This window comes from Lactuca saligna, chromosome 9 (assembly GCF_052625555.1).
Source record: "Lactuca saligna cultivar CGN05327 chromosome 9, ASM5262555v1, whole genome shotgun sequence".
NCBI classification, from domain to species: Eukaryota; Viridiplantae; Streptophyta; class Magnoliopsida; order Asterales; family Asteraceae; genus Lactuca; species Lactuca saligna.
This window is the reverse complement of record NC_136425.1, coordinates 125,368,716-125,380,827: the sequence shown is the minus strand read 5'-3', so window position 1 is coordinate 125,380,827 and position 12,112 is coordinate 125,368,716. Positions and strand designations below refer to the sequence as shown.

Below are 12,112 nucleotides of genomic sequence, written 5' to 3'. Positions count from 1 at the left end.
TTACCTTGGTTCATCACCGACATTTCTTTTTCGTGCATATATAAGAGCATGGTGGTGACACTTCAGTGAGAAATCCGATGTGAGACCTATTTAGCACCTAACTACTCTAAAAGTATCAAACCTAGAAGAAATCCACATGTAAGTATACTCATAAACTTGTTGAAATCCTCTTTTCTTGGCGAATCATTAGCGATTCTCGCCTTTAATTTCTATAGATTCATCATTGATGAGTGTAAACCGAAATGAGAAAAATTATAGATTAAACAAAGTGAAAATAAGGAAGGGCACCTACTTATATGTCACTTAAAATCTTTACCAAATGCTTGGAATCTGCAATTATCGAACGGGGGTGGTAGAATTAGAAAACCTAAATCTCAAACCTCAAGATTTCCAGGGACAAAAGAATAAGGAATAGCAGCAACAAACGATAAAACACTTACCTCATTCCGAAGGAGAATTCTTGAGCAAGAGTGGTTAAATAAGAAGCCCCACTGAAAGAATGATGAAGGAGGATAGATTGTGGTGGTGAAGATGACCGACGTAAAGTTTTGTTGAAAGAAAGAAATTTTTAAAAACCTAATCACAATCCATGTACAATTATAGAGAGAAACAGGGAGATAAAAAGGACGTAATAAATTGATTTTGTCGATGATTTATTGCTGATTTACAAGGATTCGGTTTGAACTTTGAATTTGATTTGAGCGTGGAGAAGAGGAAACCGTATAGTAGGGCTAGGTAGAAAGAAAGAAGGGGGTAATATAGGAAATTCACTGGGGCTAATAGAATGCCACCATGGTGAAATTGCTCTTATTTATTAGATTAGGGGATTTTTTATAATGGGATTAAGAAAAAAAGAACACATCACATTTTCTATACAAGGCATAAAGAAGTACTAACTTTTATCGTGTTTGCATCAAGCTAGGTTCAACTCAATACACCCCAAGCATAGTAAAAATCCAAAGCACTCATAACATGTAAGAGCAAAGACAAAGACATATTGTAAATATCAATCCAGGATAAACAAAAGAACCACAATTGTTTTTCTCAAGTTCAGTTTTAGATAATAACTTACGCACATCATATGCAACCATCAAGGGTCGCAAATGAGCGAAATAACATCATACAATACAACCCCTCCTCCTAACGTATTCGTTACCACAGTAAAAATATTCAAGTACACGATACATCCACAATATTATATATTTACATGAGAGGCTTAAAGTTATTTTTTCCACGCTAATCAGACAGTAAACTATGCTGATTTAGCAAATCCCAGCTGCAGATTTCCGTAGTCAAACACAGTGTGGTAAACACCCATGAACACATCTCCCAGAATCCTGCACCCAACATAGCATCACACCCCATTAAATACCTAAAATTGTAATATTTATACCTAAAATACTTATATTATGAGTTGGTTTTCAGTATGAAAATTGTACATACCAAAGAGGGCCTGTTGGAGGTGGCATATCCAATGCCATAAAACCACTGATGCAAACAGTAGCCGCACCTTCTCCGGTTTTCAGAATATACTGACATCAAAGACAAAACATTAATTGGCTTAAACGCAAGAAATAGCAATGTACTTTCTTTGATTTGTTTATTATATATCATCATACTTATTTATTCCTATTACCAACCAATTTTCATTGCTATAATCAGGTAAATTTTTCGGATATAAGAAAATTTGAAATTCAATGCTATTATAATTGGGTGGATTTTATTAAGTACAATCACATATACAGAATTGAAGAATTCATTCATACCTGTTCTGGAGTGAGGGTATAGAGTTTTTCCCCAATGGTGAATGAAACATTTGGCATCTTATGGAGGGTACTGCAATCGATTACTGATTCTCCAGCTGGGCTTGGTATGCTCTCACAAAGCTATTCAACATTGTCAATTATATATATATATATATATATATATATATATATATATATATATATATGTGTGTGTGTGTGTGTGTGTGTGTGTGTATAATGGTAATATAATAACAGTAATCAAGAGTCACCTTATTCACATAGCTTAGCACGGCTTCCTTGGTCGCTGATTGTCTGAGCTGGTTTTGCATCCAAACAACAGCCATTTCACAAGCTTCACATAACACTGTATCCCCAAGTCCATCATTCTCTTTCCCAACCACTGTTTCAATGTTTGAACTGCAACAAAAGTAAAATTCCACCATCATAAGGACAATATTGTAATATGAACAAATGAAATTAGTGTGCTATAACTACTAAACAAATCAATAGAAGTATGTCACTGCATGTAGGAATTCAGCTTCTACTGCTTGATTACCAACTAATAGTCAATAGTTGACTCACATTATTTTAATAGATCAATTTGGAATTGACCCAATTTCATCAACTTGGTGGAAAATTTCCAATCTTTCCAAAATAATTGTATCAAGAAACTAGTAATTATAGCGAGATAGTATTTAAATTGCCATACATTTTACATAATCTTAAAATCATTTTGAGTTTATATATTTAAATGAACTTTATTAATATATTAAATTTAAAAACTATTACAAAACTCATACCTCACAGACTGACTTCCATCAGAGAAACATAAACCAGCCTCTGAACAAACTTTTCCAGGTGTTACCTGAAAGTCATATTATCAGCATAAAAGATTATAATGAAGTGGTTAAAGAATTCTTCATTTGTTTCTTTTTTTTACTTAATGGACAAAATTGGGACATGAGTTAACACCATAAAGCAAATTAAAGGTGTTACTTTTTGACATAATGCACAAAGAACGATGGAAAGAAGTTTTTTTTTCCCATTAAGTATTACAAAGTTTCATTTTCTGAAATAATTTTAAACATCATTTATCCAGTTAATCAGTAAAAAGAAACACGAACCCCAGAAACAAGGAGATCCCAGATCATATCTCCATATTCAGTCACAAGTGTTTTGCATTCACTGCTGAGTACTCCTTCACCTCCAATTGCATAGTTAATCTCCGTGACAACAGCCTGAATTTTACAAACTAATTAGCTTCAAAAAAATAAATATGAAAAACTTGAAATCCCTAAGATACATACAGTTGGACCAGCAAGCAAGGATGTTCCAGAATCCACAATAGCAGCACAACCACCCTCACAGAATCCTGTAGAAAAAAAAAAAAAAATTTAAGAAACAAAACAATGATAAAATAAGTATTAAACATATTGATTCAAATTACCTGTAGATTGGTTTCCAATAAGGAAATCTCCCATATTGAACTGCAAGACATATGTAAAACAAAATGATGAGGATGAGGAGGGCAATTAAGTCTTTTTAACAGACAGAGAATCAGAGTTTGGTGATTTATAATATTAAATACACACCTGCCAGTAACCCTTTCTAGTCACGGGTACGTATGAGTGTTTCCCTATGAAGTGATTGGGATCAACACCACCAAAGACAAGTTCACCTCCTTCTTCATCAGCTTCATTTCTGTTTAGCCAAAAAGAGAATACCTGTTCTTTTACTAGGCCTTGTTCAACCATATTGTACCTGTAAATTTTAATTACAAGAAGATTATTATAAGTCACAACAAAAAGCAAGAAAAAGAGTTGCTCCAAATTGTGATGAGTTATTACCAGACTGGCTGCAAGTCTCCAACTGAAATTTCCTTGAACCCGAGTCCAAAAATCCCATCAAATTTGCCAATTACAAATGCAAGACTTCCTTCTTTAGTAACTTCAATGAAATCCTGAAACAAAATGCATGTTAATGTTATACATGATCAGTGAGAAAGAATCGAGTTGTATGAAGTTGTGGATGGAAGAAGACTTACTTGATCTTCGACACAAATATCACCAACTTGAACAGTGTCTTTACTGGAGAATCCAGAAATTGATCCAGATCCATAGTTTATTTGCAAATTGTCCCCTAATTATTACCAAGCAAAAAAAAAAAAAAGATACAAGCATTAAGCATATGCAAAACTTAAAACTTTGGTGCAACATGTGCAAAGCTTAAAACTTGGTCACCATTTAGTGATATTGTAACTACTGGAAACAAAACCTAGATGTTTAAGACATATATGTTAACTTAAAGTAAAGAAATTGTAAGCAAAACATCTTGAAAAAATGAGAATGGTGCATGTCTTTACCAATTTTTGTGTAAGTGCTTGACTTTGTTCCCTTAAACCGGTTGTGGAAGTAGCAAGCAATCTATATATAAGCAGTTGAAGGTATAAACTATAAAGTAAGGAAATTGTAATAAAGATCCATAAATTACCAAATGAGATGAGATGAAAAAACTTACAGAAAATATGCACTTGGATGATGGAACCCAGAGATTGGAACTACCAGTATCAAATATGACAGTGAATGTCTGAGGTGGAGAACCAATACTGATCTCCCCATAGTATTGGGCATCCAAGTAGTTGACTAAAGGGACAACATCCTCATTAGCATCACTTAAACCATGTGGCGTGTTCTTAAGACCATTAACATATTTGCTTTCTTTTCTAGCAGCCTTGATGCTATTAATATCCAAAGGTCGTTTCTTCATGTTGATTCTCAGTAACCCATCGGAAGCAGCATCAAGCATAGAGGGTATCAAAGCACATAAACATAAAGCCAAACAAAGATATCGATTCCCCATAGTGAATAGTGTCCTGACAAAAGCGTGGGAAACAAAGGCGTATGAATTGGTATAGTAGAATTAAATTAATGGTAAAAGTTAGTATAAATTTTGTGACAAACTTGACGTCGATAATCTTCACCTTGTTGTATTACGTTCCATACATTAAATAGCGTCAAAATTTCGATATAATTTTGAGCTTGAAAGGAAAAGTCGGTTTAAATCAGGAGTACGTCGAACTAAAAACACAAAAGGCGTGAAATGAACCTAAAGAACCTCGTGGCACAAAAGTCAACTTACATGATCTAGAGAAAAAAGTTGATTTTCAGAGCATTGACTAGTTAAAAAAAACTTTGCCAGAAAATTTTATCCATGGAAATCAAATTCAAAGTATTCACTTAAAACTGCAAATTTTGAAAGGAAATCAAAGGATTCACTTGAAAAGAAAGAGAGATTGAGCCAGATTTTTTATCCAAGTGATAAAGTCAAACATATAGGTAGCGTATGAAGTTAGTAACTCAAAAATAATCCAACTAAATTACCTGAAAACAAATTTGAAGGACAAGTAAACTGATGAACAGATCAACTATTAGTAAACTGATGACCAGATCAACTATTACGAAACAAAGTGAATCTAAGCACTAAAACTACAAAGCCATGAAAAACTCATAATCAAATAGAATTGATTACTGGTAACTATGAGTCGATACAAAGTAAAAGCAGCAACAAAAAGGCACAAATTTCTTTGAAAATAGTTGAAGGAAAAGTGAAAAAAGAGTCGATGAGAGTACCTACCACAAAAATATCAGAGAGAAGAGCAGTGAAGGGGTAGCTGGTGAGAGGTGGTACGATACCTGCTTTTTTCCGTGGAGGCAACAAGTTCAATAAATAGGATTCAGGATGAAGAGTTTGGATGAGATATTGTGCTCCAAAAAAAAATAATAATAATATAATAATAAATAATATAATAGTAACTATACAAAAGGACAAGCGGCACCTTCTAGGCGGTTTCCGACTTTCCGTAACGAAATCACCCAACAATATCTCTCATTCAAACCTAACTCTTAAATTGGGATTTACTTCCTCACTCTTCCTAATTTTTTTATACTAGACTGCATATTAGATGGAGTTCAAAAACTTTCTAATTTACTCCGGTCAAAATTTTCATGAATTTGGTCGATTTAAAATTATTTTTTTTATCCTTTTCATTTCCTTTTTCATTTTATTAATCCACATTGTTATTGTTTTTTAATTAAAAACTAAACAAATATCACCCCAATCTCACCCTCTCACCCTTACTCTTTAACTCTTCTCAATCTCTCATTCTTCTTTCTCTCGTCTTTTGTTTACAACTTAACGTCGAAGCCCCCGCCTTCTTTACGGAGAGGAACCGCTGGAGTCGGAGATGAAATCCAACATAGTTTGTCAGAGTCATGTTGTCTTCGGCATACCCAAGACACCTAGAAGAAATCTTAGATATGAACATTGATAGGATGTAGAAACTGAACTGGAACTGGTACAGTGGATGGAGCACGACATAACTAATCCTCCATCGAGTGTTTCCATCTCTCTACTTTCAACAAATTTCCAGCAACGTCAATCGTCGTCTCATTCAGAATTGTATCTTCCCGGAACGATGACAAAGCTTCTAATGGTCTCAAACTCCTGGTGATGGGTTTTGGAAAACTAAAAACGATTTTTTTTTATAAAATATTCTTAAGCGGACACGGAAACAATTTTAAAATAACTATTAGAGTAAATTACACGAACGGTCCTTGCGGTATTATGCTACTTGTGCATTTAGTCCGTAACTCGGGTTTTCCATCTATGGAGTCCTTAAATGCCAAATTTGTTGCACACTTTGTCCCTTTTATACGTTTATGTTACATGCTTAGTCTTTGTTTAACCTAATAAGACTAGTGTGCCCTGATTAAAAATTTTATTATTATTTTGTCTTTTATAAGCAAATTAAAAGAAATTAAACATAAAACTAAAAAGATGTTATCCTACACCCTAATGAAAGAGAAGTTGTGATTCACTGTAAGAACGCAAAACTCAAAGGCAAAATTTTTTGTTTCTATATTAAATAAAACATCACCCAAACGTACTTATCAAAACAAAAGGGAAATCATAATGTATTCATAATCATCCAAAACACATTATAGTCAAATAAGTGAAAAGTCATGATGTGTGCGATGTGATCATCACGAGCTCTTCCCATTCGATCCGTAAGTACCTGAAATATAAACTGAAAATCGTAAGCACGAACCTTAGTTAGTTCCCCAAAATACTACATACCATAAATATACACCAGCTCAAGGCTGTGTCAGGTCTATTTCACCCCCAGGTCTATTTGACCCCCAAGTCTATTTCAGCTCATGCATCAGCCCAAGACCGCACCAAGTCTATTTCACCCTCGAGTCTATTTCAACTCATATGTTTGCACAAGCATGTACCGAGTCCATTTCACCCCCGGGTCTATTTCACCCTCACATACATATAGCAAACAGGCACATAGGCATACAACACATACATTAGGATGCACAAAGAGTACAAGCACATAACATATATTAGTGTCCTACATTATTGTGAACAAACTCATCTTAGTCCGCTAATAAGTCGAATAAATGCTTAGGCTGTTGTACCGGAGAATTCCGCACTAACCAATCACATAAAACACTAATTAATAATTAGGTCATATCCAAAACCGGGGGGGGGGGGGGGGGGGGGGGGGTTCTAATCCATCAATCCAAAACCCTAGGGTAAAAAGACTATTTTACCTTTCTCCCATTTTCAGCCCATCAACTAAAACCTAGCCAAAAAAATCCAAGCCCAAAACAGGCCCAAAATCAACTAAGTAACATCTCGTTTAAAATAAAATGAATAAATAAAATAAGTAAATAAATAATAAACCGTAAAACCCCGAGATGTATTTTTATATTTTTATGTCAGCCCTAAATCCGTACTAATTTATAATAGTATTAGTGCAAGGAATTAAATGTTATAAATTCTGGAAATCGGTAGTTAAAGGGTAACTTTCTAACTAGTTATGAATAGAATTGTGGAAGCTGGGGGTTGTTTGGTAATTATTGGACTTAATCTGAAAATGTTTGGTGGCAGGGGCTAAAATTGAATAAAATGGACTAAAGTTTGAAAGTTGGAGGCGGGATTAAAACCCGTCACCCCCATCCTCCATTGGCTCCTCATTTAAACAAACCCTAACCCTAACCCTAATATCGTCTCCAGCCGTCGCCATCTCGTTTGTCGATGTCCTGAACCACCGAGCAACCACAGCCGTTGATGCTGCCGACAAAGACAAGGATCGACGAGACTGATGTCGTGAAAATGGGGAGGTTAGAAGAACGGAGCTTGTGGCCACTGTTGCATCTCTTCGGTAAAGGCGCAACCCCCTTTCCACCCCTTTCGCTTCTTCTATTGCTTCATCACGTCCCGTCGTCGCCGCCGCTCTGAGCGGTTGTCCCTTTTTGCCATCATTTCTTTGACTGTTGCATGCCACCATGTGGGCGTTGTGTTTTCATGTGTTTTCACATATGTATGTGTGTTTCAGTGTATGGCATCGTGTGGATTTTGCTTGGCTGGATAGACCGAAGAAAACCCACCACCACCACCACCGTGAGGTGGTGGCTGCCACCGTCTACCAATATCTTGGTGGTTGTATTGGGCATTTTTGTGTTATTTTCTGGTACTAGTATGTGCATGTATGATGTAGGGGTTTTTAGGTGTGTATGGGTTGTTGGATTTATCACTCGAGAACCACCATCGACACCTTGAGTGGGCGGCTACCGCCATGGACCACCATCGACCACCATTGCCCGAGGTGGCAATGGGTGGTTGTGACACCCCCAAATTCATGGTTATTAATATATATATATATATATATATATATATATATATATATATATATATATATATATGTTTATTTGAAAACCATAGTATCATTTGAAGAAATGTATTTTGTTTTTATTAAAACTTTGGGATGTCATCGTCAATACAGAAACGTAAGCATAAACAGACCTTACATTCATTTACTCTAGTGATCTAAATCTCTTTTAATCTCTCAGTGTAATGTACCTTCGTATAACAAATATCTCTCAGCATCCCCCCCCTAAGATCCTAAAGCACCTAATTATGACATTCTACACTATGAGTCTGAACACCGGCCTCTGTATTCAGTTCATTCACAACATGGCTCTGATGCCAACTTGTAAGACTGTGAATTTTCACATAATTTTCTTTTAAAAAAAGTTAAACGCTTTTTAATAGAACACGTTGCAGAAAAATTATTATGATTATTTCAAAAACATCACAAATGTTACTTTCATGTCAACATAAACCCACCAAAATTTAAAGTTCACAAAACATAATGATGAAAACCCCACATGTCCAAATGGTATCATAACTAAAACTACCCAATGGTTCCCATCCTCACCAAGGCATCATGTCAAGCTACATGTTCAAATACATAAGAACTAACAAGCAAAGAACAAGTGATAGCATAAATTAAGTTAGTCAATTACAGTATAGTGTTAGAAGAAGACACATATCATAGATGGATCACACAAAACATCCCCACATAACCAAAGACTCTTAATCAAGACATAACTAACATCACACCGCATATCAAACACTGTTTATCTCTTTTTATTTTTATTCTTCTTTTAGAGCTTCCTTTATTAGTTAATCTCCTCAACCCCGCTGTAACTAATTTTTTTTTTATCTTTTCACCGCTATAATATTATTATATAATATTTATTTCTCCTTTTTATTTTAATAATCACTCATCGATCATCATCACTGTAGTTATTAAAGTAATACTTCCTAGTTAGAGTCTATTTATTCACCGCAAACCCCCAACGTGACCAACACGACCCAATGTACTAGGTGAGGCGCGACTCCCACCTGTAATAATTGCTCTTGGTGCATTGCATTCACTACTCTGATATTGAACATTCATATACATGCATTGTCGTTAAGGATTGGTACAAACAGTGCCAACTCCACCGTGTTACACCTCCCAATCCCACATGATGTTTGCACTTGTCCCACCACTAGACCAACATCACTCTAGTCCTCCCACCGTTCGGACCATGACTTGAATAATCTCCTATAAAATCATTTGATGCCGCTTTGGCTTAAGCTCTTTTCCTGTAGGTGTCATACAACCCATCGAGTTCACGCAATAATCCGGATAGGGTATATACCTATGTCTAGGTTACTAGCCTTCGCCCCGCTAGTGTGTTTTCCTTTTTAGTTTAATAATAATTAATTAATAAAGGAGTTACACTTTTACCCTCTTTAAGTAATCATCTAAATATTATGAATTTTCTTTTATTAACATATTACCTTTTAAGGGGTCATTTCATGCAAACATGCAATTTTATGTAGTTATTATATTTTACATCACACACCACTTTCATTCACAACGTTTTTATAATGATTATACAATACTAGGATGCTTGTCTTAAAACATTTTAAACAAATATTTTCTAACAAGTATTGGCGTGCTCACAACACATAATATTCATGCACAACCCTCAATTTAGCATGATCTTAGCTCACATCTCACATCAAACAAAAAGGAGTCTAGCATGCAACATCCTAGATATAGTTACACATAAAGTATTTCGACATTCATAGCATAATACTCAAAAATCAAAAGGGAACATACATCCTAGGTAACTACGTTCATCCCATTCAATATGAGATATAGGATACTCCTAACAATGTACTTTATAATTCCACAAAATCAACTCACTATAATTGATATAAAAATCAACATGAGTTTTTGTAACAACAAAGAAAATAATGATTCCAAAACTTTGAGCAATTAATGGAATTGATTAATAACACTTTTAACAGTGTTCATGAAAATATTTTGGCAGCCACTTTATAACAAAAACACACTCAATAAGATTGAAAAATTAACCACACATAGAAACAAGCAATTAAAATAGAAAACAAAGTCTAAGTTTCATATTTTGAAGTTTCACAGCCTGACCCCTATTTAGTATTTTTAATGTAAAACAGAATCTACAACTTTAAAAAGGGTGTTATCAGACTTTTTCAAAACTAGACTCGATTTCCTATAAGTTCATCTCTCTGGAGCATCATCTTATTTGGATCATACCGATCTCTATAGCCCTTGCAAAACAGATCAAAAATTATGTCTAGATTTCTAACTTTGACAAATGTCACCAAATACTTCAAGGATTGAGAAAATGACTCGAAAAATAGAGATGGATGGTAAGAAAGTCATTTAAACCTCTGTAAATATGATGAATTTCCAGGAGAAATAAAGAGGAAGGAAAACTTGATTTCTACTAGAAGAATCCTCACTCGAAATGCACCAAAAATACTACACCACCTTCTTGGATCTTTAACAAAACTTCAAGAATGGAAATTGCTGTGATATAGAGGAGATGGCTTGATTGAGGTTACAGATGGGCTCCGTGCAGGTTCCGTCTCCTGATATCACAGTGCAAAGAAGAAAGATGATCGTTAGCCGATGTCGGGGAGGAGTTCCTAGAACAAAGCTCCAACGATCAAGTTAGAATGAGATTTGAGAGTGTTGAGTCTATTGGGTTGCGTCATGGGCTCGGTCCATAGCCCAGTTTGAATGTCAGTATTGGGCTTGTCTAGCCGTGCATAATTTTGTATTAGGGTTTAGTATATAAGTTGCATGCATGCAGACTTAGAAGTTAGCGCTTTAATTGTTTTTGTTTCAGATCTACTGTAAACCCTAGCTCGCCTCTACATCGGAAGTTCTTAATCGAGCTCTACTAAGGCGTGACTTTATTTGAATCATAAGCATAAGTTTGATTCTGTTTTGTGTTCTTACTCATATTATTCTTAAACTATTTGATTACTTTTGTCGTACTTGTGAAAGATCTGATCGATCTAAGAGTTGTTAACTCATCAATTGGTATCAGAGCAGGAGACTGTGTAATCCATACACACCTCTTCTGTCGAAGGAGCTCATAGGGTTTCAATTCCGCATTGATTGATATTAATCGAGCCGTCACTCTTTATTGACGTATCTCATTAATTGTTAATCCAACCCTAACGAAATATTACAAGTCTGATCTTTTACATGTTATCGATTAAAAGTATTTACAATGTCCATGGACGATTTACAGACTAATCCGATCAATATTTCCAACAGCATAGGATCTACATCAAGAATATCGATCTTGTATATGCAAGACTATGAAGTCTGGACGCATCATTTTGAAGATTACGTGATTGGATCGGAGGACAATGGGTATCTAATCTGGGAAGCAATCACTTCAGGCCCATTCGCTCATTCTAGTACATCAAGGATTGTTAAAATGTAGAAAGAATACAATCAGCTTGTCAATGACGTCCAAGACATTCCTCAGGATGAAAAAGAGAAGTTTCAGTGCAACATCAAAACTCTAAGGATGATAAGGTTTGCGCTGCAATCGGATATGTTTCGTTTGGTAAGTTCCTGTGCTACAGCTAAGGAGATCTGGGATAGATTGAAGGAA

General features: G+C 35.2%; 1 protein-coding gene across 1 annotated transcript; it reads right to left on the bottom strand.

The window, feature by feature from the left end:
* Positions 1-975: 975 nt before the first annotated feature.
* LOC145015050 (aspartic proteinase oryzasin-1-like) lies at positions 976-5,525 on the bottom strand. Its single transcript, XM_078973501.1, has 14 exons — positions 5,379-5,525; positions 4,263-4,617; positions 4,108-4,168; positions 3,790-3,884; positions 3,593-3,705; positions 3,338-3,506; positions 3,193-3,232; positions 3,053-3,117; positions 2,870-2,983; positions 2,546-2,610; positions 2,015-2,162; positions 1,767-1,886; positions 1,444-1,532; positions 976-1,337 (listed from the first exon to the last, which is right to left on the bottom strand). The coding sequence occupies exons 2-14, from the start codon at positions 4,602-4,604 to the stop codon at positions 1,253-1,255; spliced, it is 1,506 nt and encodes a 501-aa protein (XP_078829627.1). The 5' UTR covers positions 4,605-4,617; positions 5,379-5,525; the 3' UTR covers positions 976-1,252.
* Between the last annotated feature and the right edge of the window lie 6,587 nt (positions 5,526-12,112).